The sequence below is a fragment of the Heteronotia binoei genome, chromosome 4 (assembly GCF_032191835.1).
Source record: "Heteronotia binoei isolate CCM8104 ecotype False Entrance Well chromosome 4, APGP_CSIRO_Hbin_v1, whole genome shotgun sequence".
NCBI classification, from domain to species: Eukaryota; Metazoa; Chordata; class Lepidosauria; order Squamata; family Gekkonidae; genus Heteronotia; species Heteronotia binoei.
Genome location: NC_083226.1, coordinates 151,270,217 through 151,285,425, shown reverse-complemented (window position 1 = coordinate 151,285,425; position 15,209 = coordinate 151,270,217). Strand labels below are relative to the sequence as shown.

Sequence of the window (15,209 nt, the reverse complement as noted above, 5' to 3'; positions counted from 1 at the left end):
AATGGATGGCCGGCCTGGCTCCGTCCCAGAAAGCCTGGACCTAGCATTGCAAGCCGTGGCAGGCTGGCTCAGACTGAGTGGGCTGAAGTTGAATCCAATGAAGACAGAGGTCCTGTGCTTGGGTCGCGGTGCCCTGGGAGGGGAAATCCCCTTGCCAGTCCTTGACGGTGTGCAGCTTAAAGCGGCACACAAGGTCAAGAGCCTGGGGGTTCTTCTGGAGCCTTCATTATCAATGGAGGCACAGATAGCGGCCGCTGCCAAGTCCGCGTTCTTTCATCTTCGTCGGGCGAAGCAGTTGGCCCCCTTCCTAGAGCGCCGCGACCTAGCAACAGTGATCCATGCTACGGTCACCTCGAGACTGGACTACTGCAACGCCCTCTACATGGGGCTGCCCTTGTGCCGAATTCGGCGGCTACAGCTGGTGCAGAACGCGGCGGCTAGGCTGTTGTTGGGGCTCCCAAGGTGGGAGCACATACAGCCGGGGCTGCGCGGACTGCACTGGTTGCCAGTGGCATACCGAGTTCGCTACAAGGTGCTGGTTATTACCTTTAAAGCCCTATATGGCCGAGGACCTACCTACCTAAGGGACCGTCTCTCCCCATATGAGCCCCATATGAGGTCATCTGGGAAAAACCAGTTGAATATCCCTGGGCCAAGGGAGGCCAGACTGAAAGCCACCCAGGACCGGGCCTTCTCTATTACTGCTCCATTACTGTGGAACCAACTCCCTGAGGAGGTGAGGGCCCTACGATGTTTAGAGGGATTCCGTAGGGCCTGTAAGACCCACCTTTTCAAGATGGCCTTCAACTAGCGAAAAACTGTGACAAATCTAGATATGCTGCTAGAAATGCTTTTATTCCTGAAATGTTTTTACTTCTGAAATTTATTGAAACCTGTTTTAACGCCATACTGTTATGTTAATTTTAATAATTGTAATTGTTTTAACTATTTTATAAGTATAATTGATGTAATGTGTGTTTTATGTTGTGAGCCGCCCTGAGCCTGCCCCGGCGGGGAGGGCGGGATAGAAATAAAAAATTATTATATTATTATTATTATAGCACCTATTTTATCTATTTTAAATAGTTTATTATGTAATTGATTATATTTAAAACTGTTGTTTACATTGTTTTACTTGAATCATGGAATTCCATGTCTGTGAGCCGCCCTGAGCCCGCCTCTGGCGGGGGAGGGCGGGATACAAAAATAAATTTATTATTATTATTATTATTATTATTGTTGTTGTTGTTGTTGTTGTTGTTGTTGTTGTTGTTGTTGTGAGCTACTGCATAAATGAGTTTGCTCTGGGCCATTTTTTCTGAGCTAAGACAAAAATGTGTGAGCCGGAGGCTAAAAAATCTGTGAGCGAGCTCACACTAACTCAGCTTAGAGAGAATGGTGGATCCAGGACTGGAAATCTCCTACTACAGAAAGACACTTGGCCTTCCTATACCTATAGCAAAACACTTGGCCTCCCTATATCTACTGCAGTGTGTTCAATAAGTGGAGACAGTAGTTCTTTTCAGACATTCTAAGCATATATTAAAAATTAGAGGGACCGAGGAAGAGTGAAATTGCAACAGAAATATCCATCATGGATCTATGCCTTTTCAAATGGAATATATGAATATACCCCAAGCATATAAGAGTATACTCATGTAGAGGTAAGTCTGTACAGGACCTTGTTTGTAGAAAAAGCCCAGCAAGAACTCATTTGCATATTAGGGCACATCTCCTGATGTCACCATTGTTTTATACAGGGCTTTTTTGTAGAAAATGCCCAGAAGGAACTCATTTGCATATTAGGCCACACCCCTGATGCCAAACCAGCTGGAACTGAGTTCCTGTGCATTCCTGCTCAAAAAAAGCCTTGAGTCTGTATATGCTGGAATCCTAAAGGGGAAAAAAACAGCGCTCCCAATTGCCATAGATATAGAAATCAATGACAATAGGTCAAGTCAGAGTTTGCCATGACAAATCCATTCTTCCCCTGTTCTCATTCCCTATATATTCTCAGAATCTCTGAAAAGGTCTTGTTTTGTGTACAAATGCAGAAAACTTCATCAACCATGACAACCCTCTGGCAAGTCACTATCTATCAGTATGGCATACTTCACAGGATTTTGTGGGAATAAAGCGAGAACCCTCCATATGACATCCTAAACTCCTTGACAGAAAACATGGATACAGATAGGACAAATGAAGGTCAACTGACCCCAAAGCACTTATTTCTTTTTCAAATCTTATGAAGTTTACTCTGAAGTAAGACTCTGTCACACCCAGCCTTCCCCTCAGGATGTTGCCACCCTTTACTGTTGTGCCTTAGGCTTCAGAATGGGAGGGGAGGGGGTTTAACACACCTTGTCTCTCCTCCTCCCAGATGTCTGGCTCTTTCTTGCAGCCTGGATTCCAGCAGCCTTTCTCCTCCCTGGCCTGTCAGTAGGAGCCTCCTTTTATTTTCCTCTCACCAGCGGGTACCAACCACTCTCCAGAGTGATTGGCCTCCTCCCTCCATTGCTCCTGCCTGTGGTGTCACGAGTGGTTGGGTCCCTGATGGGCTTCCTTCAGTGTCCCACCACCATCCCCTCAGCATCCCTCGGGCCTGGCCCTCCGTCAGCCGGTTTGGTCATCCTGAGCTGCTGGCAGGTTCCTCCCTTCCCCGTCACTGGGGCCCAGGCACAAGAATTGGCAGAGTCCTTCCTACCCTGCCTCTTTGTGCCATGCAAAAGGGGCTTTTGGAGAGTCCAGGCACTGGGGCTTCTGGCTGCAGACTCCGTGGATCCCTCCCCAACTCTGCTGGTCTTGCGAGCCCCCTCCCTTTCCTGTGGCTTGCCTGCACAGACTGGGGCAAAAATGATGCCACTACTGCCAGCTTCAGGCTGGCCTGTGGAACCTGCACTGCTGCTCCCTGCTCCAGCTCAGCTTTTACTGCTGACTCCGACCCCAAACACACTCAGTATATTCCATAGTGCTTACTTCCAATTAACTGTGACAAGGCTTGTAGATTTACATCATGCCAAAATGTTTTTGGAATATCCAATGACATTTTTTACTTTCTTCTTTGAACACTACATATAGTGTCACATCGCAACCTAGATTCAGGTAGGTAGTCATGTTGGTCTGAAGCAACAGAACAAAGTTTTAGTTCACGCACTAAGTCACTCAGTTCTCACTGTTATCTAGAAATAAACTTTGTTGGTCTTAAAGGGTCTACTGGACTCAAACTTAGCTCTCACATCTGCTTGTTAGCACTTTTATTATCTGTATGCTAATTTGCTGCCATTCATAGGTCTTGCCAACTGCTTTAATCCAATTTTAGCTACAATCACTCAGTTACTTATGCATCTTGACTCTGATTAGCCCTTCCTGGCAACTAATGCCCCCCCTCCAATACACACACCTAATGTAATGGCTCAAAAGTCTTGTTTCAATGTATCTCAAAAACTGTGCATGTACATGAAAACTTATACTCAGAATTAAACTTAGTTGGTCTTAAAGGTGCCACCAGACACATCACAACCTGTTTGTGAAAGTCACCTTGGTCTCAAAAGTGAAGTTTGTACTACTACTTTCTCTACAGACTACCTTTCTTGGTGAGATTCAAGACAGGCCACAAATATAAAAACACTGCAATAAAAACAATATAAAGCATACCATAAATAAAACAGTTCAGGAAACAAAAGCCCAGAGGCCTCTGAGGAACACAGAAGTAGTTAAATATTTTTTTTAGATCCCAGCCAATACACATTCATTCCAGTTAAATTCCGCTGAACCATCTCTGCTTCCCCAGTGTGCTAATCTCAAAACAGCTATCATTTATTTATAAACTTTTTAATTACCAGTCTGTCCCAAAGAACACAAGGTAGCAAAGAGTAAGAACAGAAGATTTTGAGAAAGAGAGCTAGAAAGAGACAGAAAAAACTAGCAGTGAAATAGCCACTAGCATACCTAGTCTATCTGGTGCCTGGGATGGATAATTTCTCTCTCTCTCTCTCTCTCTCTCCCTCCCTCCCTCCCTCTCCCTCTCTCTCTCTCCCTCCCTCCCTTCCTTGTCAAGTCGTGGCTGATTTATGGCATTTTCAGGGCAAGAGACATTAAGAGGTGGTTTGCCATTGCCTGCCTCTGCATCAGCTCTGGGATCTGATGAGATCAGGCTAGGCTGGGCTTATCCAGGTCAGGGCCCTCCTCAATTTGAAAAAAAATTATTTTCAGTAATAATAATGAAATAAAAGAAATAATAATAATGGACAGAAAAGAAACACAGTGAAAATTTCCTTTTATTTAGCTTTGTATATATAGTCATGCCAGCAAAAAAAAAATCAAATTCCAACATGCTATTCCATCACAAGACTCAGTACGGTACAGTGATTAAAGTGTCAGATTAGGATATGGGAAATCCAGGTTCAAATCCCCACTCATGCCATAAAAGCCTGCTGGGTGACCTTGGGCCAGTCACATTATTTTCAGTCTAGCCCTCACCTGGATAGCCCCAGGACATTGGAAGTGGGCAATTGGCAAATCACCTCCAAATATATTTTGCCTTGAAAACTGTACAGGATTGCTATAAATCAGCTGTGTCTTAACAGCAAAATAAAAATACAATTCCATCACATTACTCATGTTCTGAGCAGGAACTTGAGAGGGCTCCTGTTCTCCATTTTGAAGCCCAAGAGCTGACCATCCCAAACATCTACAAGGAATTTTTAAAAACTAGGAGTCTTTTTTTTTGTACTAACTTTTACTAGTCAAATTTCTAGCCAAAGCATCACAAAATAGTGATCACAATAGTGATTGCAAGCTTCACCAGATTACATGTTAAGAAACACTACCATCAAGATAAGGTCCTCACATTCTCCATTGTTTCCAAAGGATTGAAGTCAAACCAGAGAATCTCTGCAGTGGAAACTGAAAGGGGAGCATTTTGCCAGCCCAGCAGAACCAATGCAATGTACAGAGTACCCAGCAGTATTATTATTTATTATTAAATTAATTATTTATTAAATTGTTTATTTAATTATTTAATTTAATTTGTATTATTAAATTTATTATTTATTAATGTAGCAGTGCAATTACAGGGTGCCCAGCAGCAGAACCCACTGCCATTGTGACAATGCCAGTTCAACAGGACTGATGTCAAGCACAGAATCACAATCCAAGCAAGGAGAATTGGAAGCCCAGGAGAACCAGTGCCTTCTTTTTGTAATATTAACAAAATTTAGCTACTATACTGCTCTTAAACACATTCTGTCACCAAGAAGAGGGATGAGAAGGTCTTGATACCAAAAATTAAAAATAAGGAGGGTGGGGGGGGTAGAAATTAGGTGAAGGGAGACAGAAATGAATGAGAAAAGTGTGGAAAAGAGGGAGATAAATTAAGAGATGGAAAGGTTGTTTTATGTTGCTGCAACACCTTAACTACTGCTTTGCAAGATGTGGCTGAACCTGGTGCAAGGAAAGGAAAAGAAAAAGGCTAGACTATTGGAGAAAATGACCTGCAAGGTGGCAATTACTGTAACAGCTATCAGCTTGGTTGTACAATATGTCAAGCAAGTTTGGAACAGGGGAAGTTTAGCCAGTCCTAGAGTACGTTTTGCTATGCTCAGAATTCTTTGTGCCCCTAGTGGCTTCAGATAGAATTGCATTTTAAAAATAAAAGGAAAGATGTTCAGAGGGACACAGTATGACACTGGCTTTGAGGGCCCCCTTCAAAGGCCTTCTTAAAGCTGAGTCTATGGCAGAACACACACACCCAACCCGCCTTTGGTACACCACTGGAAACAGCATATATCATCTAATGCCAACTCTCTCCAAAATGTTCATCAATACTGATGACTCTAAACTACATTCATTCAATCATTCTATTTTAGACTGACTTCCCCTGCCAAGGAAGGACTCAGAACAGTGTACAACATAAATGTTAATACAATGTAATTATAATATGATTTACCGTATTTTTCGGACCATAAGACGCACTTCCCCCCCCCCCCCAGAAAGTGGGGGGAAAGTGTGTGCGTCTTATGGAGCGAAGGGATGATAGGACGTACCTTCCTCTGGGGGGGGGTGATCTGCTGCCTCCGCCTCCGATCCCGGCGCTTCCCCCGCGCCTGCCTGCCTGGCTCCAGCTCTGCTTCCAGCAAGCGCTGGGATCGCTCCATGCTGCCCCCACTGCAAACCCAGCGCTTCGTGAACACCAGCTGCGGAGGGGGCAGCGTGCTTCCTCCGTGCCTGTCTGCCTGGCTCCAGCTCTGACGCTTACAGCAAGCGCCAAGATCGCTCCCTCCGCCCTCCGATCCTGGCGCTTGCTTTAAGCATCAGAGCTGGAGCCAGGCAGACAGGCACGGAGGAAGCACGCCGCCCCCTCCGCAGCCGGCGTGTTAGTGGGCTGTGTAACTGCTAAAAGATAGTGCTTTTATCACTATCTTTTAGCAGTAACTGCTAAAAGATAGTGATAAAAAACCAGAAAAGCCACCCCCCCACTGGGGGGGGGGCAGGAGTGTGTGGTATGAACAATGGGAGTGACAAAGGATACAGTCATTGCTGTCCTCAACCAAATAAAACAGTATGTACAAATGAGTCTTATGCAGAAAGAATAACTGCATTTAGGTCAAATAAGGGAATCAGGGTAAATGTCCTTACTCATTGAGGTGAATATTCTCACTCATTTTGAATCCTTTACAAAACCTTGTCTATTGTCATTAATGCCACTTGCAAAAATAATACTGCTGGGTACTCTGTACATTGCATTGGTTCTGCTGGGCTGGTAAAATGCCCCCCCCTTTCAGTTTCCACTGCAGAGATTCTCTGGTTTGACTTTAATCCTTTGGAAACAATGGAGAATGTGAGGACCTTATCTCGATGGTAGTGTTTAATCACACACTACTAACTTGCAGTTTTCATCAGAAGAAGCACTTCCCTTTCCTACCCAAAAGGATCAGTCAAAGAAACAAGATGACAACTGTACCAATACCACACTCTGTACACATTAGCAATGCAGTTTGCTGAAGTTAAGAACCAAAGGTTCACCTTAAAACAATGTTCCTATCACTTCTCTTACTGAAGAATGATCAAGCTGGGAAGTTGAGCAGAGGAAAAGTTGCAAGAGAGAGCATTTCCAACATGGGGCTGCTCTTGCAAAGAACACAGCCCACTAACACAGAATGAAGTTTAAGTTAATCAACACAAGGTTCATAATAATGGCCTGCTGGACAGAACTCTTGTGAGGATTACAACATGATAATCCATGTAAAATATTTTGGATGCTGAAAGCACTAAACAAATATATTACTAGCATGGGGATATTACCATTATCAAATGACAACATAAGAAATAACTCTTGTTCCAGATGAATCACCATGAAATAGCCTGTCAGGTATCTAGCTTTATTTGTATTTTTGAGATATATTTTTCTTATTTACCAAGGCCTTTCTTGGCAACTGACTGCTTTTCTGGGTCTTTTTCCATGATGGTTGAAAGGTACAGTTTTATTCTGTGTGGGGTTTTTTTTTAATTGTAATTGATTCTGCTAGATTCAATTTTGACTGTAATCCATTTTGGGAGCCTAAATTAGATGGAAAAACAGGGTATCATTGTTGTAATAACTAGCTAATTTACAATGCTCTCTTATCAATGCTGATCCAGCCAAAATAGTTTGATTCATTTTATACAATTGCATGTGTTTGTTACTTTAAGTCACTTTGGCCTTTCAGGAAAAAAAATGGCTCTCTTCACAGCACAAATAATTTTATGCTAAAATCCTGTTGACTTTTAAATAGACTTGCTGAGACTCATAAGATGTGCATAATAAGCCATTTGATGAAAGGTGCTACTCACATTCCTACAAACAACACTGATTCCAAAATGCAGTCTAAACTAAGAAATCTCAGTTGGTTGCAAGATCTAAATATAGTGCCATCACATTAAAAACATCAGACAGATGAATACAAAGGAGAATCTTACCTCTTCCCACTGGTGTATATATCTTATTAATCTTGAGAGTCGTAATAAACGCAAGAGACTGAGGATTTTTGTGAACCTCACAATGCGAAGTGCTCTAGCTGTCTTGTACACTTCTGAATCCATCCCTTTCTCTACAATAAGAAAGATATAATCCACAGGTATCGATGAGATGAAGTCAACCACGAACCAGCTTTTTAAATAATTCATCTTGATGACTTTTGGGTCCAGTATAATCTCAGAGCTATCCTCATTAACAGTCCCAGTTCTAAAGTTCATGATTAAGTCAAACAAAAACACAGTATCTGATGCTACATTGAAAATAATCCATGGTGTTGTCGTCTGCTCCGTGAAGAATGTGATCCCAACAGGTATGATGACAAGATTTCCAACCATCATTATAAGCATTATTAAGTCCCAATAAAACCTAAGAGAAATAGAAAATACAATAATTGAACAAACCACAGTGTAAAAAAAAATCATCTCTTTTCTTATTCTTCTAATTGTACTTTATATAAAAGCTTTTGAAATTACAAGGGATTCAAGCAATAATATTGTCAGTGAAATCATACATTGTCTTAGAGAGAAAATCATAAAAGAATTTTGGAAAAAGTATAATTCTAACATATTCCTCTTATCCTCCATGCAATGATAAAAAGTTCCTTTATCCAGTACAAACAATCTATAGATTAATCTTGGCTCCATTCACACTCCATCACTTCCTTAGGATTTGTTGACAAAGGCAGGTAATCTGGGTGTTTCGTATCTATTTGTGATTACCAATTATACTTCAAACCTATGGAAATCTTTCATAGCAATTTAACATAGATGTGTCTTTGGGGAAACATATAAACCAGACCAGAGGCAATATGGAAGAGTAGCCACCCTCTAGCACCACTTTCTAGAAACTGCCATTTAAGACACTTTAGTAGAAGTCCAGAATAATACCACAGTATGTAGTATAAAATATAATAATAATGACTCCACGCTTTCAGAAGCAAGCTTGATTTTGGCAAGTACACTGGCACAAAGCAGATGTCTATGTAAGGATGCCAGCCTCCAGGTGGGGCCTGGGGATTCCCCAGAATTATAACTGCTGTAGAAAACATTAATTACAACAGCTCTTCAGACTACAGACATCAGTTCCCCTGGAGAAAATGGATTATTTAGAGGGTGGCCTGTATGGCATCGTACCTCACTGATTTCCCTATTCTCCCAAGGCTTCACCCTCAAAATCTTCAGCAGTTTCCCAACCTGGAGTTGGCAACCACACACACACACACTGCTGGAGGCAACCCTATATGCATGTGATTGAAAAAAATGGGACTGTGCCTGCATTTAAAGACAAGGTTGTTAATTATCTACAGTTTTGATTGAATGCAGCCAGCTGTTCAGCTGGTGAAAAAGAGAGAAAGAGAGCCCTTTGCCCACCCAATACTCATGGGACCTGCATTGACAAAAGTCAATTCACATGATGAGGTGGTAGGAGAACTGGGGGGAAATGAGTGTAAAAACTGGGAAAATTCAATCCAATGTGGGGTGCTGGGAATAGAAATGAAACAGTGGGATACCTGCAGAAATTGCCTGCTTCAAATGATTCTACAACATCAGGAGTCACCAGCATGCACAGCCCAAAGTAAAAACTGTTGTTGAAATGTTTATAAAGTATTTCAATGTGTAATTGTTTTAATGTCACACCCAGAGCCACTTCAGGACCTGCAGAGGCTGAAAGATGGCTACATCAATCAATTTAACAGGTAGAAAGAAAAACCCTAGGCAGGTTTGCATGTCCTGAAATCTGCAAGGGCTCATCTTGACCCAAGGTCCATTATAAAGACAACTTTCTTACCAAAGATATGACTCAAATTCTCAGCATATGAAATCTTGTACCCATTGTTGTGTCAGGTGTAGGACAAACTCACAACATCCCCATACTAGAATAGTTTTTCTTCTTGTCTATGGAAGGCAAAATCAGAGAATTCCTGCTACTGAAGATATCCATAATTATATAAATATGTTAACGTTCTGCCGTTCCTCCCTACTAATGACTGGCATACGGAATAAATTCAGCATTATGCTAAAGAATTAGTTTATCATTCTGTGGCATATCTGAAAGGATGTATGGCATTTGGTAGATTTTTCCCAGCCTTCCTGTCAAAACCTATCAACGTGTTTATATAAAAATGAACTGGTGCCTGCTGTTAATCATGAATGCTTTGGCAGCCCGATGAAATTTGGACCTTCTCCAAATGCAACCCCAAAATGAAGCTGAATGTGCTTGAGGAGAAATGGACAAAGTACAGATTACTCCCTTTTTATGTAGCTTCCATAGGAAAGTCGTTTCCTGCTCTCCAGGTCTGCAGCCCATATAACATGGGTAATATGGTTCTCATCTATAGGAGAAATGGAGCTCTTATGCTCTTTGGAACCTTATTACTCACAATATGGACACTATAGTAGAAAACATGGTGCACACTAAACCTAGGGACAATTTAGCAGGCAAGCTGCATTGCCCATCTCTGCACCAAATAAATGAGTCACATCACTGACAGCTGCATGCAACAATAGCACTGCAGTGGAATAAGTCTGTTTAAACAGTGCAGAAGTGTTTCAGAACCAGTGAAATACAGGGGTGGATGAGGAGAAGTATTACTAATGGAACTAGGAGGATTCCAGTTTTAAGTGTTTGCCAGATTATGATAGGAGGGAATCATTACAAGCTATATTATTATGGCAACATTTCAAGGTTATTCTAATAATGTTTTAATACTGCTCGTTTTAATACTGCTACTTATTTTTCTAGGATATATCAAGTGTTCTCATCTTAGAATATGTGTGAAAAACATATAACAGCTTGTGTAAAAGGGTACATTTTAAAATGTTTGTATAAAACTCCAAATCTGTCATGAATTTTAAGTCTTGTTCCTGGGCAAGAGAAATAGATGCCATCCTCCCAGATGTTAGAGATCTGCACAAATACAGGAAGTAAAGCTCATCTGTGTTTCTTGTATACACAGAGATCATTCAAAACCACTCCAAAATAATATGAAATCAGTGTTAATCTAAGTAACATTCAAGGACTTAATGTCATTCATCACTTGATGTTTGTAAAAATCAACACAGTGTGAAGTGCTGCATAACCCCAAGTGGTGGTATTAATACAGAGGGCTTATTTCATTTTCAGCATCAGTATCCAGTCAATGCAATCAAACCATACATCTTTCATAACATAGATCTCAGCTGGAAGATTATCAGTGCCATTTCTTAAATTCATTTCCCTACAGTCTAGGACAGTTTTACCCAGGGCTTTTTTTTTGGTAGAAAAAGCCCAGCAGGAACTCATTTGCATATTAGACCACACCCCCTGACATCACCAGTATTTCACACAGGACTTTTTTGTAGAAAAAGCTCAGCAGGAATCATTTGTATATTAGGCCACACCCCTGACACCAAGCCAGCTAGTACTGTTCCTGCTCAAAAAAAGCCCTGGTTTTACCAGACATGCCAAACAGACCAACTCCTTTTCCCTATGAAATAGTTTTACCTAGGACAAGAATGAACTTTGGGTTTTAGACATTAATTAGAAAAAACATCACCTGGCAAACACAGTGCTTTGCATCTGAAACATTCCAAGATATTATTCTCAATATTTTTTGCCTACCAGATTTAGATATTTGTCTACCAGGACAGAAAAGCTGTATGAAACATGAAGCATAAAACCATTAGAAAAGCAAGCATCTTTCATGTGTTTTGCATACATTCAATGAGAACTAGAGGACTGAGTAGACAGAATATAAGGTACAATCGAGTCCTTGGTCCAACATAGACGTAATAGCATGCTTGGGCACACTCTCTCAGCCTTGCTTTCTCAGTTGAAAAATGCAATACTATAGCATGATAAAACTGAAGAAAATATGGGTTGATATCATTAGAAGTCTGCCGATTGCTAACAAAGCTGCTGGGCTGATTTATGACTTTGAGAACATGGCATACCGAACTGCTGAAGAAATTAGTGGCACTTACAAAATATGAGTCTTGACTTCTTTTGTTGGTGTTAAGTGCAGCCAACTTTCAAGGCAAGAAATGGGCAGAGATGGCTTGCCATCGCCTGCCTCTGAGTAGCAACTCTGGACTTCCTTGGTGGTCTTTCCATCCAAGTACTAACCCAGGGCTGACCCTGCTTAGCTTCCAAGATCTGATGAGATCGGGCTATCTTGGGCTTTCCAGGTCAGGGCCTTTAACATTTATCCTGCCTCCTGAAATCTCAGTGATGTTAATTGGACTTATCATAAGATGTGAATATATATGAAAAGCTCAAGGGTCAATGTCTAAAGTCTGCTCAAGTCCACTCCTTAATTACATAGCTATGAGCTTCTCTTATTGAGTAGGTCAGATCAGTCCTGCTTCAAATTAAGCCCTAAGGTCCTCAGACAAAATAAGCATTGTCCAAGGACCACAGACTCAACTCAAAGTCATCCTCCCCCTTCAGGGCTCTGACGTTTCCAAGCTGCACAGCAATCAGTAATATATCAAGATTCATAATGAGGCTTAGAAAGCACAGAGCCCTGGAAACATAACATATACTTTGACTCTTTTCTAATGTGGATTTAAAGATTTCTTGGAGCTTATACATTCATGAAAAACATCCATTAAGACTGAATCAAGCAGACTCTTTACAGAAAAGTAAAGATTCACAGTGTGGCTAATTAAAAGGTAATGCTGCTGAGGAAGATGCATGCAATTGCAAACTGAGCAGAAATTGTGTTTTATAAGGTTCAAGCTCATAGGTGCCCAAAATGAGAAACCCTATCATCCTTACCCTTACTGCCTCAGTTTGGTGAGAGCCAGTTTGGTGTAGTGGTTAAGTGTGCAGACTCTTATCTGGAAGAACCGGGTTTGATTCCCCACTCCTCCACTTGCACCTGCTAGCATGGCCTTGGGTCAGCCATAGCTCTGGCAGAGGTTGTCCTTGAAAGGGCAGCTGCTGTGAGAGCCCTCTCCAGCCCCACCCACCTCACAGGGTGTCTGTTGTGGGGGAGGAAGGTAAAGGAGATTGTGAGCCGCTCTGAGACTCTTCGGAGTGGAGGGCGGGATATAAATCCAATATCTTCTTCTTCTTCTTCTCATAGCTTACACTATTCTAGAATGTTCAAAGCATTTATTGTAAGTTGTTACCAAAAACCTTATATCAGTCATATAAGGTCAGTATAGTCAGTGCCGGACGGGTGGTTTAAGCTGCCCCAGGGATGGCAGGTTAGCAAACTAAAAAAGCATGTCCAAAATGCACACATCTGCCTGCCATCCCACTCCCTCCTGCAACCTGTCATCACCTGACCTGGAGCCAGTTCAAAAAGGTACCACTTCAAAAGTGGTACCTAATCACTCCCTGGCTGTCTGGACAGCTGGGAAGCACCTGGAAAGTGCCCGGGGAGCTGTGGACAGGGCGCATGAGCACTTTAGATGCTTCCCTGGGGCACCCACAGGTTGTCTGGATGCTCCAGGGCATTCCAGTTTCCACCAGCTTGCTGCCGGGTCAGCACACTGCTGCCCTGAGCTGACAGTGTGGAATTAGCCTATGACTCCCATTCTGCAGATCTAGTCATGGATTCTAAACCTTGTTTCTGCTTGTTTTGTGCCTTTCTCCATTGTGGAAGTGGTAATCTGCTGCCCAGCATATTACTAGGAGCTTTCACACATTTAGGATCAGCATTTTTCACTGAGCAGAAAATAGGCTTGCCAAACCCCAGGTCTCAGGTTTTCCTGCTTTCCCAGGCTCCTTCCCGCCCCCAGTGAACTTGAACCTTTGGTTTCCCTGTGTTATTGGAAGTTCAGCAACTCATGCGTAAATTGCCCCAGTGAGACCACATGAGTGTGGGATTGCAAGCTGGGGTATGTGTGTGAGTTAGTGAGAGAATGAGAGAGAGAGAGAGAGAGAGAGAGAGAGAGAGAGGCAGAGACCCACCATCCCTGCAGGAAACAAAGAGGGCCACATACAGAAGCAAGGCTTAGGATTCAAGTATCACAGGTTGAGGTTCTGAGATTTCTTAATCAGAGCTTAGGGAGAAAGTATGTCTTGACTTGATTTGTGTATTGACAAACCACAGTTAAGACCATCACTCTGCCTTCAGTAGCTAATACTTCCCAAGGACAAAGTCAATATATTTATGAAGCTAAGAAGATGGCAACTGCAAGCAGACAACCTACTTTACAACCATGGTCTGGTGTGCTTTCTGAACTGAACTACAGCAACATGCCTAAGGCTACTTTTGACTTTATGGCATAAGCAAAGTTTAGATTCATGACCTCCAAATTCTCAGCAGAATTCCTTACTATATACACTAAGTAAAAGAAACTGCAGGCAGGTGGGGGGAAAGTCTACTAAAATGTGAGGACAAGATACTTCAAGCCCTGCTGTTTGATAACTTACTGGTATTAGAAATCTAATGGTAAATAAGATGTACCATCATGAAGCAATTTTCTGCTCTTAAGAACTCACTCAGTAGAAGATTGTAGGCCTATCACTGGAATACTATACATAAAGAAAATGAACTGGTAAAATGTCAGATTTGTGCTGACATTCAAATTATTTCTGGGGCTTCGTTGATACTGTCCTTATACATTGATCAAATTATATCTCATCTGCATGTGGTCTGCACAGAATTCAGAACAGGAGTATGTTTCACTTTGTATTCTATATTTTCTTCCGATTCTTAGTCCACCAGTATCTCTGGTGCTGCTATAACAAAAGGGAGACATGCCCAGTCTTAAAAATATAGTAATTTCTCCCCTTCCACCACATATAGCCATGTGGAATAGGGCAGACATTTGGCACATTTTACCTTGGGGATGCCAGATTATAAATTAACTTTCACATAATCAAATGACTGTGGAGAAAATGCCACCAAATATTTACCAAATATTCATATTTGCCAGCAGGGACAGGATTATTCTCTGGATGTACTCCAGGCAGAAGGTCACCAAATGCCTGCATGACAAGAGATGGTGATCCTCCCCCCACCCCCCAAGACACTGGATATAAATTGTAATGCAAGAAATTCCTTTTAGAAGAAGAGGAAGACTGCAGATTTATACCCTGCTTTTCTCTCTGAATCAGAGTCTCAGAGTGGCTTACAATCTTCTTTATCTCCTTCCCCCACAACAGACACCCTGTGAGGTGGGTGCGGCTGAGAAAGTTCTCCCAGAAGCTGCCCTTTCAAGGACAACTCCTACGAGAGCTATGGCTAACCCAAGGCCAT

General features: G+C 42.0%; 1 protein-coding gene across 2 annotated transcripts in view; it reads right to left on the bottom strand.

The window, feature by feature from the left end:
• The window catches only part of HCN1 (hyperpolarization activated cyclic nucleotide gated potassium channel 1), a 280,618-nt gene that overhangs the window by 234,300 nt on the left and 31,109 nt on the right, over window positions 1-15,209 (bottom strand). For both annotated transcript variants that reach the window (XM_060236018.1, XM_060236019.1), the window contains exon 2: window positions 7,957-8,380. In XM_060236018.1, the coding sequence (XP_060092001.1) occupies window positions 7,957-8,380 (424 nt within the window). The remainder of the gene's footprint in view (window positions 1-7,956; window positions 8,381-15,209) is intronic.